This window comes from Xiphophorus couchianus, chromosome 1, assembly GCF_001444195.1.
Source record: "Xiphophorus couchianus chromosome 1, X_couchianus-1.0, whole genome shotgun sequence".
NCBI classification, from domain to species: domain Eukaryota; kingdom Metazoa; phylum Chordata; class Actinopteri; order Cyprinodontiformes; family Poeciliidae; genus Xiphophorus; species Xiphophorus couchianus.
In genome coordinates this window covers 14,657,210-14,671,059 of record NC_040228.1, presented here as the reverse complement: position 1 = coordinate 14,671,059, position 13,850 = coordinate 14,657,210, and the positions used below count along the sequence as shown (strand labels likewise).

The 13,850-nt window shown below is 36.1% G+C and overlaps 1 protein-coding gene across 1 annotated transcript; it reads right to left on the bottom strand.

Annotated features, from left to right (window-relative positions):
* Positions 1 to 1,343: 1,343 nt before the first annotated feature.
* On the bottom strand, positions 1,344 to 12,750 carry phf8 (PHD finger protein 8). The gene is made up of 22 exons (XM_028019473.1): positions 12,446 to 12,750; positions 11,581 to 11,850; positions 11,335 to 11,420; positions 10,468 to 10,594; positions 10,175 to 10,335; positions 9,711 to 9,852; positions 9,445 to 9,631; positions 9,187 to 9,349; positions 8,853 to 8,940; positions 7,332 to 7,438; positions 7,153 to 7,244; positions 6,753 to 6,842; positions 6,381 to 6,662; positions 6,211 to 6,293; positions 5,952 to 6,121; positions 5,779 to 5,864; positions 4,750 to 4,871; positions 3,953 to 4,284; positions 3,753 to 3,848; positions 3,560 to 3,669; positions 3,103 to 3,463; positions 1,344 to 3,000 (listed from the first exon to the last, which is right to left on the bottom strand). Exons 2-22 carry the CDS (start codon positions 11,676 to 11,678, stop codon positions 2,912 to 2,914), a joined length of 3,072 nt encoding a protein of 1,023 aa, XP_027875274.1. The 5' UTR covers positions 11,679 to 11,850; positions 12,446 to 12,750; the 3' UTR covers positions 1,344 to 2,911.
* Between the last annotated feature and the right edge of the window lie 1,100 nt (positions 12,751 to 13,850).

Below are 13,850 nucleotides of genomic sequence, written 5' to 3'. Positions count from 1 at the left end.
TGTTCATGTTCACCCAAAGCCTATTTCTTCCATGATGGGAGTAATGTTTGCCATTTCTTTTTCTGTAGCTGCAGAGTCATCTAAGTCATCTAAGTCATCTAAGTCAGATGATATGATTCTGTCTTGCACTGGACGTCTGAGGTCTGCAGAGTGATAAACAATGGTGAGAGTATAGTTCACTGTGCTGCTGACCATCTGGTTAGAAACACAAACCTTTAGTAACTGTGATCATCTAGTCCGGTAACTACTGAGTTAGGTGACATTCACCTTTCGTGTGGAGTTTCTGACAAAGCAAAAAAAGTTGAATTGTGTTAAATCCACTGAAGAAATGAATGAATGATACTAGGTTTGTTGAAGAAGGTGAAGATGGGATCTTCAGCTCCACAACAATTGCAGCTGGTCCTGATATGTGCTTATGCTTAGGCAGGTGGGCCAACAGGAGACGACGTTGATGATGCGGGATGCCAAGGCAACAGGTCTATAATTGTTCAGGACTGATGGGTGAGCCCTCTGTGTGTCAAAACATGACATGATGTTTCCATGGAGGGGTCCATGAGGTGCTACAGAATCCCATACAGCCCTTCAGGACTTATGAGCCAGTCAAAATATATCCGAGCATTCAAGGCTCCTTGAATCTCTCCAGCTGACTCGTCATCTGACTTCTAGACACAGACAGGTAAGAGGTAAAAGGTGCTTAGCCGAGAATATAAAGTGTAATTTGTGTCAATAAATCCTGTAGTGTTTGGGTAGATATATTGTCAAAAACACTTAATGAAAAACAGCAACAAAAAAAGCAAAAAAGTGGTCACTTTTAAGTAAACTCAGTTTTTGTGGTAAAACAGATGTGTGGAAGCTAACATTTCTTTTTAACATTCAAAATAAAAACACAACAATCACTAGGAGTGTGGAATAAAAAATGGAATTAATTTTCTATTTTGAAAATTCATCCCATGACATCACTGTGAGGTGCAATGGTACTGCTAATGGCATTGGGATCACAACGCAATAATTTTATACTTTCAAATGCTTGATCTCATCTAAACTTTTGATGTTTTTGCATGTTCTTGTTTATGTATTAGGATATTTCCTTTTTTTAAAACCAGATATTGAATTTATTAAACATCAAAATAAAAAAATGGCAAAATATCTTTTTCATTTTAAAGCACAAAGTTGCTTTTCAATTTATTATTTATTTGGACCTGCCTCAAATAATAATCTGCAGTTCTTTGCTACCTTCTTTATTTTGTTTACCACAAACTCTTTTAGTAGATAAGTGGCAAAAAGTGCTAACATATGCAGCAATCTTAACAGGACAAATAATAAAAATGAACTGTCATGAAACAATGGTTTTATGAGTAGATGTGTTTATTACAACAAAATATTCATTGTGTATAGCAGAAAAATACCTAAATCCCTTTTTTTTTCAAATGTCAGGAAAACAGAAATTTCCAGTAGGTGTAAGAATAGTGAACAAAAAACTGTTGATGTACCAAAAAAAAAAAAAAATCAAACTTTTGTCTTTTCCTTTTTTTTGAGTAAAGATGTGCCTGAAATAAATTGTGAAAATGAACTTTGATCTTGTCCAGGTCATATTAAAACAATGAAAAATAAAAGACACAGCACTCACAGAGGAAATATATACAATATAAAACTAAATGGATGAAATTTATCAAGAGCATCTTTTTAAGCACAGATCTAATATTACACTAACAAGACAACATGAACATAATGACAGTTAATGCATACAAATATAAAAAAGAACTATCATGTTTCCCCAACAATGTATCATGTACAAGTTGTTACGAAAAATTTGAAAGTTTTTGAACTACAAAAGAACTTAAATTACAACATATATTTACATATAATTCATATCCTGAACCTTCACAATATTTTTACTCTTAAATCTACACCTCCAACATCTTATGACAAGTACATTCTGTGAAAACATCTCTACATCTGACCAAAGAAAGCTGCCAAAACTTGGTGCGCAAACTACGGCAACATGCAGGAAGCTACTCTCTTTTTTTGTTGTTTTTTTAATTTAGCTATATAAATTACAAATCATACAAATATTTACATTGTCAAATTTAAATCTAAAATAAAAAAAAGTTAAAAGAGCAGTGAAAAGTTTTTTTCTACACATTTTAAGGATATTTAACATAATCATACTGAATTAAAAAAAAAAAAAAGACAAAAACATGCTACATAAAAACAGGCTAAGAAGTTAAGAAATTCTGCCTTGGTTAATAAATAAAAGAATAAATACAATTAAATGATAGTTGTCATAGAATGGGGGTTGGCGAGAACTTTTGAGATGATGTTAAGAGCTTCGAAATTATAATATGCATCATTGTGGGACTGTTTCAATAGAGGGTTTTGTATGTTTTACAGAGTGAAAAAAAATGGAATTGCTTATAAATAAAACTGAGATAGAACAGCTAAATACAACTCTAAAACCACAAACTGTTTAAATGTCCTCGTTTGAATGAACTTTCCCTTTTATAAATCTTGCCTAGATACAACTTGTAAATATAACCAACAAGAAAACAACTTCCTTTTGGAAAATTTATGAAAAATCCGTGTAAACTTGCCTTTAAATTATTAGAAAAAAATTCCTATTGTCCGTATCAAATATGTGGCCATAAAAATAATCTACCACATAAAGAGTGCTTCCAGCAAATTACAGTGATTTCACTTCAAATCAGACGTGCCTCTGGAAATACCTTGACGCAGATATAGGTAAGTGGAGTCAGGCAGAAAATTGGTGATGGGCAAGATATGACGACAGTTGATAAGAAGTGGAAACAGTTAAGAGTACAAAATATAGATAACTATCTCGAGTTTCTTCAGACCAACTTCAGCGGTCTCATCTTCTTTCTTAATGTCATCAGCCACAAACAACAAGCATCTCTCACAAGAGAAGTTTTCCGTTGCGGTGAATCTTTAGGATTTTTCCAAGTCTCTGTTTTGCAGTTGCAAGACCTTTCTTTGGTCGTTTACCTGCAGAAACGCAAAAAGAAGAATAAACAAATAAATATATAAATAAAGCTAAGATATAAGAAGTGAAAACATTGCAGTAAATGTGGTCATATTTGTGCCTACCTTGACCGATCCCTGTTATTCCTTGACTGGCTAACCCTGCAGGAGATAAACCAGCATGGGAGCTGCTGTTCTGAGGTGACATGGAAGGTCGTCGCGAAGAGAGGAACACACCGGGGGCCATGGCCCCACTGCCCCTCGGGCCCCCAGGGCCAAAAGGTCCTGGCCCTGCTGTGTATTCATGGTCTAACAGACTGGCAGAGAAATAATCCATCCTCCTGTCTGGGCTGGCATCTGCTGCTGACTCTGGAGCAGGTGTTGGGGAGGCGGGGGTGGGCTCAGCCTGCGCTGGGGGAGGACTGGCAACAGGAGCAGGAGGACGCTGCTTTTTAGTGTACTTCCTTTTAGCAGGTTTCTGCTGCTCCTGAATCACAACCAGAAGGAAACACGACTCTTTATCTTGTCAATACTGTCCAATATGGCATATTTGTGAACGTGACATCTTTCTTTAACAACTCACTTGTTGTGCCAACTTGGCAGCAGCTGCTGCAAGCCCAGTTTCTACAGAAGCGACTCTAGCCCCTTCCCTGGCTGGTCGTTCTTGTTTAGGAAGTGTGGGCATCACCCTTGCTGTAAGTGAAAGCAACTCATCAGACATTTTCTAGCTCAGGAAAAAATCTGACTGGCATCCCGGCCATTTTAAAAGGAGATACCTTTAGGGCTCCAGGGTGTGTCATCCCAGTTTTTTTTCCTTTTCATCTTCGTCTTGTTAATATGATCTTCCTCGTCAGACTCCAAAGAAGGGTAAACTTAAAGAGAATTAACATGTCTTAACTTTGACTAAATGCAGAACACTTTCATGCTTTGATCAGAGTATAAATGAGCAGCAGAGACAACGCATTATGGTGCTCACCATAATCTGAATCCTTAAAACAAGTTCCCAGGGTTTCTTGCTCATCTGGACTGTCTTCGTCACTGATGTGACGGGCCGGCCTTTTGACTGTCCTTTTACCAGGCCGCTGAATCACTGCTTTTTTCTCAGGATTTGCAGTCTTCTTGATCCCCCCTGTCACCCACACAGTTCTCCCGCCCTTTTCCTTGACGGCTGCTAATCCCTCCGTCAAGCCTCCAGAGATTGATAAGGGAGAGGAAGAGGAAGAAGAGGAGGACGAGGAAGGAGGGTTGGCCATGGAGAGCATGCCCTGGATGGCGTCCCGGGTGCTGGGCGAGGCTGGTGCTTCCTCGCTAAACAGAAAGCAGAAAAAAACATCCTCAATAACAAGTAGAGCTCCATAATTAAAAACAAAGTATACTAAAGTATAATATTATCTGATAATGTTGCATATTTGTATTATAAATCTTTTTAATAAGCAATATTCTAATAACTATTCATCTGATACTTATATTTCCTAAAGTACAATATAAAAAACCCACCTCCCGAACATTATGTACACCTGGTGTACTTAATGTATAGGAGACAGGAGAAATTCTAAGTAATTTCTGAACTATGATCAAAAAAGTATAAAATAAAATTTCACTTGCTTTTCTTAGCAAAAATGTTACTCTTTCACAAAGACAACCTTACAAATTTTTAGACTGTAAAAAGAATTCTAAAGCTGTCTAAAAATAAAAAAAAGGTTATCCAGATTCTAGCTGAAAATGTCCATGACACCATTTTTAATAAACCAATCAAAGATCAAGTCAACAAACCTGAGAGCTGCAGAGTCTAATCCTGCCACCTGCTTGCTGGCCTTCAACAAGTCAAGGATGCCCCCTGCACCACCTTTCACCCCGTGAGCTGCCAGCGTCTCTTCATCGGTTGTGTAGTCCTCCTGAATGAAAACACGCAATGAGAAAACTGCCATTAATAAAAAAAAATAAAAAAAACACTTTAACAGTGAAATGCAATACTGTCAGTGTAAGCAGAAATTTAGGTAAAAATTATTTTATTTATTTTAAAATTTAAACTTCCCTTTCAGATCAATAAATTATTTTTGAATTAAAAACACACTATTCAAACCATCACATCGGTGAAAAGATACATTATTTTGTCTAACAATTAGGCAATAAAATTTAGCTCAAAGAGGAGAAAATAGTAAACTTATGATAAACCACTGAGACCAGCTAATTAATTACAATTAATTAATTACAATGAATCTGTTTTAGGTTTTCTTCAAAATGTAACAACTCTAAACCAAACTATTTCTATAATAAAATCTAAACAGATGTAAAGCAAAAAAAAAAAAAAAAAAAGAAAATTAAAAAGATGGGAATAAAAATCTATGCGTCTTCTATCTTTTTAATGAGATGCTGGAGAAATTCAACCAGTTTTTTTCCGAATGTATGAAGCATAAAAGTAAGAGCTCCATCTCTCTCCAGATCTCGATGTGCATTACTGACAGGAAAAATGTATGCTTTTATTTAGCTAACATCAAAATAAAATTCAGCTGTATGAAAATATTTCCCATTGCAAAAGCATGAAGAATCAAATATTATAGATAGCATTATTGTAACTGTATTAGTCAGTTACAATAATGGGATATTACGTCATTAACAGAAGGAATAACTGTTGATTTTCTGCACAACTTTGTACATATTTGGCGTCATGTTTGTGTAATTGCTGTGATAGTGTGATTTTTTTTTAACTCAACGTTATGATATAAAAATTTCTGTTTGGTCCATCACAATGGGTGCATCCGTAAAAAAAAAAAAAAATTAAAAATCCCCTAAAAATCTCACCTCGATGTCAAAGTCTACCTCTCCTGGCTCCCTGATGCGATTAGGGTCAGAACAAGGTTTGGCTCTGGGCAGTTTCCTTGGTAAACCTGAATGGATGTTTCTGCTCTGTTAGTCTATATTTCTTTGAAACCACAAAACTGAATTGTTTGGTTTGTTTTCAAGCAAATACTTGCCACTTAGTTTCTTTTTCTTGTTTGGTCCAGCAGGCTTGCGTCGAGGAGGAGGAGTCTCATCAATCTGCAACTCATCCTCAGACTCCAGGTCAGAAAGACTGGAGCCCTCTGTGGCTAGGTGTTTGTAGCTCGCAGCACTTCCTGCACCATTACTGCTGCCATCTTTCTTACTAAGTAATTCAAGAAATAACAGGCATTAAAAAAAATTTAATTCAAGGTACAAAATCTTTAACACTTAAAGGAAAGTATTAACGCTCACCCTTGGATTTTGCCATTTGTCAAGACAAGTTTAAGTTTGTTTTTATTCACCTTCCCTTCAAACTCCTCCAATGGCAGCTCCAGCTGCGACAAAAAGAAATCAGAAACAACAGGAAAACCTTTAGAAATGTTAACATAAGAGCTACAACAAATAGGAGAAAAAGTACACACCTTGTTCTTGTGCTTGGATTTGCCAGGTTGAAATTTCTTTAGGGTATGTTTGGCATGGATCTCAATGAGCTCGAGCTCTCCTGCTTCTGCCTTAAGGAGCCCTTTCTGACTTTTCTTTTTGGTTCCTGTGGGCCCAAACACTCCCAGAACCTCCTTAGGCTTGGGCCCTTTCTTTTTTCCAGGGGGGCGTCCGGAGTTCTGGGCGGCACTCAGCGGGGTTTTGGAGAGTGGAGCACCAGGAAACTGAGGTCCTGTGCGACCAATGTTTTGCTGAAATATATCCTGATGAAATAAAGGTCAGTTTATCACTAAACATAAAAAGGTATGTGAATAATATTTTCAAATACAAATATGGAATTTAAAAAAAATTACCTCAACCAGACGGATCTCCTTTGCAAGGTCTTTTATCAATGTCTGAGTGTTGATGGTTTCTGGTATCTCCATTTCATGCTCAGCTAAGGCCTGAGTGCAGAATATCATCATCAGTAATCTTATACAATATTTGATCAGATGATTTCACTTCAATTTAAAGATAAAATATGAACAAGCCTCTACAAAAAAGTTTGAACTAATGACTTTCAGAACTAAACACAAGAAAACCCAAACTTCTCATTTGTACACTAAACAAGATAAATGAATAAGTTTAAAGAAAGTTTCATACTGATTTAGGTCTATACTTACTTAAAGACATTAAACGAACATTGGTATTACTATTGATATTCTTATCTTCTAACTTTAGGAATCTAACCAAAAACTATGAGTATAATTCTACCTCTTTGCGAGTCCAGGTGCGGAAAGCATTGTTCAGGGCCTTAGCTCCATGAACAAGATAGCTGGCAGGGTGTCTGCGATTTTCTCGCAATCCTGTTGGAAGACAGAAAAAGTTACACCACTAGAGAAATTGAAATAAAAAAAAATTAAAGTGACTAAATACATATTGAAACTTCTCACCTCTAAAGATGTCAAGAAGGTGCTTCCCAACATACCAACACACAGTCTCAAAGTTGGGGAATTTGAACAAGTCGGCTGTGCTCAGTCTCTTCTCTATTTCGTATGCCCTAAAATGACCGAAAGCATAAGTTGGACATCAGTGGTTTGATCAGATGATTTCACTTCATCTGATCTGACAATTATCTCTGTGTAGATAATTAGCTGGTCTTGTTTAAATGTTTCCAACATGTCTTATGTACTGGCACAGCAAAAAAGATAAAATTCAGTTTGCTGTGAAGTTGGCTGAAGCTGTAGGCTTGACTTGGTTGATAATTAAACTGTTGCTTGCAACTAGAGTCCAGCAGGGGGGAAAAAAAACAGGACAACTTCCTCATTCGACCTTCTTTCCATTTAAAACTCCTAAACACTGAATCAGGTACTGTCTCAAGTAGGCACCAACAGGTTCAGGTTGTTAAACAAACTCTGAAGCTTAAATCCAACTAATACAGCAATTTATTTAGCCTGTCTTGTACATGTTGATGTCTGCGAAGCTTCAGAAATTAAAGTTCAGTAATTATTGTGTTGTTGCTACCAACTGAAAAACAGTTAAATCCAGATTTCCACACAAATAACTTAACAATAAAAGTATTTTCTGGCATAAAAAGGCAGCTAAAACTATTCCTGGTTAAGGTCAGTTAGAATTACTAAAATTACTTATGTTCACTAAAAGTCAGTAATACTCAAGCTTTTTGCACTTTCAAGTCTGACATTTAAATTAATTTTCTTAGAATTCAGCAGAATGCCATTTTAAGCTGTAGAGCTTGAGTTAAATGTTTTGAATCTCCTTCCACAAACTTTTTGGCTCACTCCTCCTGACAGAACTGTGCCAGGTTTGTAGGTCTTGGTCAGACTGAATTAAAGAAAGTTCTAAAAAATATAACTTTTTATCTGAGACATAAGTTCCAAAACAAAAGTCCCAATTGTCTTGGTTGATACAGTGTAGAAAAATACTCACTAATTAATTTATTTAACTTTTAATAGTTAGAAAGTCATAATCATCATTGTTTTAAAACTCAAAATTAGGGCTGTTGCAATAAGCAATAAATCAGTGTAAATTAAAACAAACTCAGTAATTTCCATTTGCATAATTTTTTATTTTACTTTTTTCTATCAAAATCTGGATGACAGAATGCTTCAGTCTGGTGACTTAGTCTCAACCAGTCCTTTTATTGAAGGAAAATTTTGCTACACAGTCTTTATAATTATGATAGTTTTATTTGTTGTTTCTCTTTATTTATTTTGGATTTTTAAAATGTTTTCCAGTTCTAAATGTTCATTAGGATTGATAATTGAGAATGAATGTGTCCTTGCATATTTATGCAATTATATTACTTGGAAATGGACTCAAAACAATATTATCATTTATTGTAAAAACGTCTGGGACAATTTATTGTCCAGCAAATTTATCATTGTGACAGGTCTATACAAAATACTTTAATCAAAAATTAATATACAGTACTGAATAGTTATTGGAAAACTGACCGAAGCTGCATGTCAATGTTGAGACTGTGCAAAAAGTTTCCACCAAAGGCCAAGCAGTCCACAGGAGTCAGCACAGCATGAATCCATCCTGCAAAATAGATGCTATTAATGTTTACTGATCTAAACTTAGCCCACATTAAGTCACGTAGGTTTATAAATTGGCTGCTTATCATTTTAGCTATATACAGGATACTGTATACAGGATATAGGATACTGACACAGTTAAGTACAGAAGTGGTTCTCAGCAGACATAAGTCACATTAAATATAGAATATTTGCCTGCAATGCAAAATCCCTTTTCTGATACGTAACAAAAACAAGCATCCATTAATACCTGTAGGTATGAACAGTGTGTTTCCTTGCTTGACAGAACACTTGTAACACATGTCAACCTGATCCCCAAAGAACATCTCATTCTGGTTGGATGAGGAACTCCAGCGCTCAAAAAGTGCAAGGTTGGCTGGGGTGGGAGAAATTAGGTAGAAGATTTTCTCACCCTGAGTGAAAATGGAAAGAATGTTTGTTTCATTATAAACATGTCACACAAAAAGAGACTAAACTTCCCAAAACACATAAAAAAATGTCATCTCACCCTCAGGACATGGTACCATACTGAAGTGCCACCAAAGTCAATGTGAAAGTCTGTGTAGCTGTCCTTTACTCCCATCAGGCAGTACTTCTGCACATTTGGCCGTTCAAAAACAGACTCTTCAGGCCAGAGGTTCTCCACCCATGAAAGTTTTCTCACAATCTTGGGAGTCTCCACCAAATTTGAGAGCCTATATTAATTTCCAAACATATCAATTAAAGGATAGCTAATAAAACCAGGTATTCTAATTTGCCATTTCTTGCTGGTACCTAGTTTCAGAGAACTCCAGGCTGATCACATTGAGTACTTTGTCCCTATTGGTGCTGTTGTAGTATTCAACAAAGTCTCCCAGTCGCATCTTCAAGTCGCATTGACGAGACACATCAATAACATCGATCTCTTTATCTGCACCTTCAATTTAACAGATTTTAGAGCATTTAGAACAAATAACTGAAGGCAACATTACAGAAGAACAAAAACATGATTTCTCTGACCAACTACTGTTCTGACCATTACTGACTGCTTTTAAAAATATTTCAAAAATATGTTAACTGGTAAAAACTGCATTTTCATCATACTCCTTGAACCTCCATCATGATTGCATACTCAATATTACAACAATGTCTGACTCATTTGAAGCAAAAAGAAAAGAGCAGATGGGTGAGTTTTGTATGTAAAAAATCTGAAGAGGTTTAAGAATGTAGTGCTGTGCCTAAATTTAGCAAAAATGTACCAATGTAGTGCTCCACGTCCGAGACACTGAACGAGGACGGAGGAAGGGTCATGCCTAGGCCATCTCGCCTCAACACCATGACTGGGACGCTGAAAGAATGCTCTTCCAGAAAGTCAACCGTCAGCTGAGCCCCAGATGGTTTCAGCAAGATTTCATCAGCACTGCAAACACAGTGAAGTACAGGAAAACTGAATATTTCAACAGTTCACTTCACAATGATACTTCATAAGTAAAGGCGTAAATGAATAAATAAATAAATGAATAAATAAATAAATACCAGACAGAGATCTTACTTTGGGAACGTTCTGCTACGAAGCTCCCTGACAAACTGTGGGCTCCCCGTCTTTACAGGCTTACTGGGATCTCTTGCTACGCCTGTATTTCCATCTGTTTGCTTATTGCCACCACGCCGTTTGCGCACTAAAAAAATAAAGTAGCAACAATGATTATTCAGTGTACAACGTCAAATAATATTAACTGAATCTCAGAGATGTGTGTTTAACATAAGGAATGGGCTGATATGATAATCTCTAAATACAGGATGACATGATTTGATGGGATGTCCACAAGAAAGTTGGAGAAAGGAAGAAAAGGTGCATTACAGTTCATGTCTTTTACGATATTATTAACAGCAACATATTTCCATAGGTAATATTGCTTACTCCAGACTCCCCACAGTGGCTTGGAACAATTATATTTAGTGAAACAAATTTGCAGTTGTATTTGCGACATTTCACCTTTTGATTCTTTCCTATGACTGAAGAATTTTTGGTTTGCATTTGTTTTATTGCCTGTATGTTTTTGCTTCCATTTTCTGCGATTGCAGCATTTTTCGACAGCCTTTATTTTATTTTTGGGGCGTTTGTGAGTTTTGGAGTGTGCACCATACATGTGTTTGCATCTCGATTAGCTGTTTGCTGCGTTTCTGCACCTGTCAACCACTCACTGTATGGTACGCCTAGATACCCATACAGGTATATCAAATGTCAATTGAAAAATTGACACGTAAAATTGTGGCAACTTGATAGCAAGTTAGATGAATACACATGCAGTCCAGTTCTTTTCTAGGCACGTTTCCTGCTCCAGTTATATACAGTATATATACATATATATATTTGTTTTTTACAATTACCTCCAACAAAAGAATGAAAGAAACTTACTGACAGAAGGTCCATGGGTGACCTGACAATTAGGGCAGTGATACTGGTCAATCTCAGCTGCCTTGTCCTCTTCCACACCAACACAGCTGGACAGGAAACAAGAACAGAAACAAAGTCGAATGGCTAAATTAACTGAGTTCAATTATTCTTCTTTTAGACACGACTCAATGTAGAAAACGCATCATGAAACAACACATTTTGAATATTAAAACTTGTGGATTAACATCACCAACAAAAAACCCTTACCTTCCATGAAACCAGTCTTGACAGATGTCGCATTCAATCATGAAGCGCGTCACATCATAGGGCAGGCGACATAAGCAATACACTGGCACTGACGCCATATCAAGTCTGTGTTTGCAAAATGCTTTTTAATAAAAAAATATGTATATTATGCAAACAGTAGAAGCTATTTGATAAAATGATGGTTGCGACGGGAAAGAACTCTAGCTGTGTCACTTCATTTCCAGACCTCTGTTACCGACAGTCATGTTTAGTTGGGAATGACCTAAAAAGCTGTTAAAACAAAAATAAGCAAGAAAAAAAGAATTGTCAGTAGCCGCTCATAATATGTGCAAAACTACAGAATTATGCAAGCTGGTTTCTGAGAAGGGTAAAATAGTCATTCCAGTTAGGAAATAATGTGCAATGGTTTAGCTAGCTTAACAACTACTCATGTTTTCCTTTTTTCACAATCGAATAGCAATAAGTTGCGGATATGTTACAGTATAAAACTACTTTAAAATGTAATTACAACGAATAGAATCGCTGCCACTTATGTTGCTTCCTGAATTTAACATGAATCACTTTGCTTCTGGTAAGACACTATACCGCAAAAAAAAAAACAAAAAAAAAACTTGGTGGCAGTATGGGTAGCTAACTGTTTGTAAACACAGTCCAGTGCAATGACTTGAGAAGCGAATATGCTAACGCTAGTCCAATCAGAAAACGGTTTAGCAGAAATATTTATAAAAGTCTACACATAAAAAATCAGTTTGTTTTATTTTAACTGTTAATTGCAAAACACACGTTAAAGCTAATACGACTATCGAGCTTGCTCTTTTCAAGCCTCGTCCACTGGCTAAGCTACCTCTAAGCGCTGGCGACTCACCAACTAGCAGGTCTGCGGCAGGGCCACGCACTGGAAAGCGGCCGTAATCTCTACGCAACTCCGGAGCTGGCTGCGGCCTTATCATGCGACGTCAATTATTCACACTTTTCTGCGATACATTTTTGTTTAACAACTGTGCAAAGCGCAAAAATATAGGTAAGGTTCGGAAGTTAGCACTAGACAAAGAATTTAGAAGCTGAAGTGCCCAAAAGGTTAAAAATAATAAAAAAAATTAAAGCGCCTTTAACTGCCTCAACGCCATTTCAAAGCGGATAACGTCAAACCGTTGTTCGTAGTTGTCCGCGGATGGTGGGACAATAAAGTTGTGAACACTACAACGATTTTGATTTTGGCAGAAAAACTAAACTAAATAAACCGTTACCACGGTAACAAAATGATGATATGTGATTAATTTAATTGACTTTAGTATTTTGTATTATTTAGACTTATTTGTATAATTAATAAGATTAAATAATGACTACTGATTCCTATTGAAAATGTGAATTGATTTATTTAACTACACAGTTACAAACTTTTTAGAGGTCGAAAATAACAACCTGGATCGATTAATTTAAAATGTAATTTTTTTCAAGAATTTATTAGCAGATTTGAGCAATCATTATCAGCTTCAGTTGAGATTATTTATTTTTAACAAATAAAACAAAAAATGTAAAAAGATGTTTATCCCTGATCTTTACAAAAATTCCACTGGGGATGGGGTGTTATGTTATGTATGTGGGGTGTTAAGTTAGATTTATTGGGATGATAATGAGGGATGATCAAATGTATTTACAAATACTGCTCTTAAAAAAGAAACCCAAAAAATCAACAAGGAACAACATACTCATTAATGAATAATCCACTTCAAGATACCACGGACTTACAAAAAGTAGTGCAACTTTATTGTTGTGAGGAACAAAAATACAAAAAGTAACAAAGTAACAATCCCAACAATAATTTTAGCTTTGGGGAACTGTAAGATTATGATACATAGTTTATTATTGCCCCAATAAAGAAACAAACAAATCAGAATAATGATAAAAGGTACAATAATGATAAAAGGTCCCTACAGTCAATCTTAGCTCATTTGGCACTTAGAAAGTTACATGACCTTGCAAAAATATAGGCTTTTTCATGTTTTGTAAAATTCCAACCACAAAGATGACTGGATAAGATTTATTGTAATATACCAACACAATGTAGTGTATAATTGTTATGTCAACAAGACATGGTTTTGGAAATTTCAGTTGGACAGCTAGACTTGGTACATTTGATCAGTGCTCTGAGAGATGTCCAAATATCTGTTCTAAACTTAATTCTGCTTTATACCGTTTCACAACTTTGTCTGTGACCTGTTTGGTCTTTTTGATGCTGTTTGGCCACTAGTGCTTTAGAAAAGCTCAGA

Excerpts from the sequence above, each read along its gene's own strand:
- phf8 (XM_028019473.1), bottom strand. The coding sequence starts at position 11,678 with ATGGCGTCAGTGCCAGTGTATTGCTTATGTCGCCTGCCCTATGATGTG. Across the intron at positions 9,632-9,710 it reads CTGGAGTTCTCTGAAACTAG|GCTCTCAAATTTGGTGGAGA; the intron begins GTACCAGCAAGA and ends AAATTAATATAG. Across the intron at positions 4,872-5,778 it reads AGGTAGACTTTGACATCGAG|GAGGACTACACAACCGATGA; the intron begins GTGAGATTTTTA and ends GTTTTCATTCAG.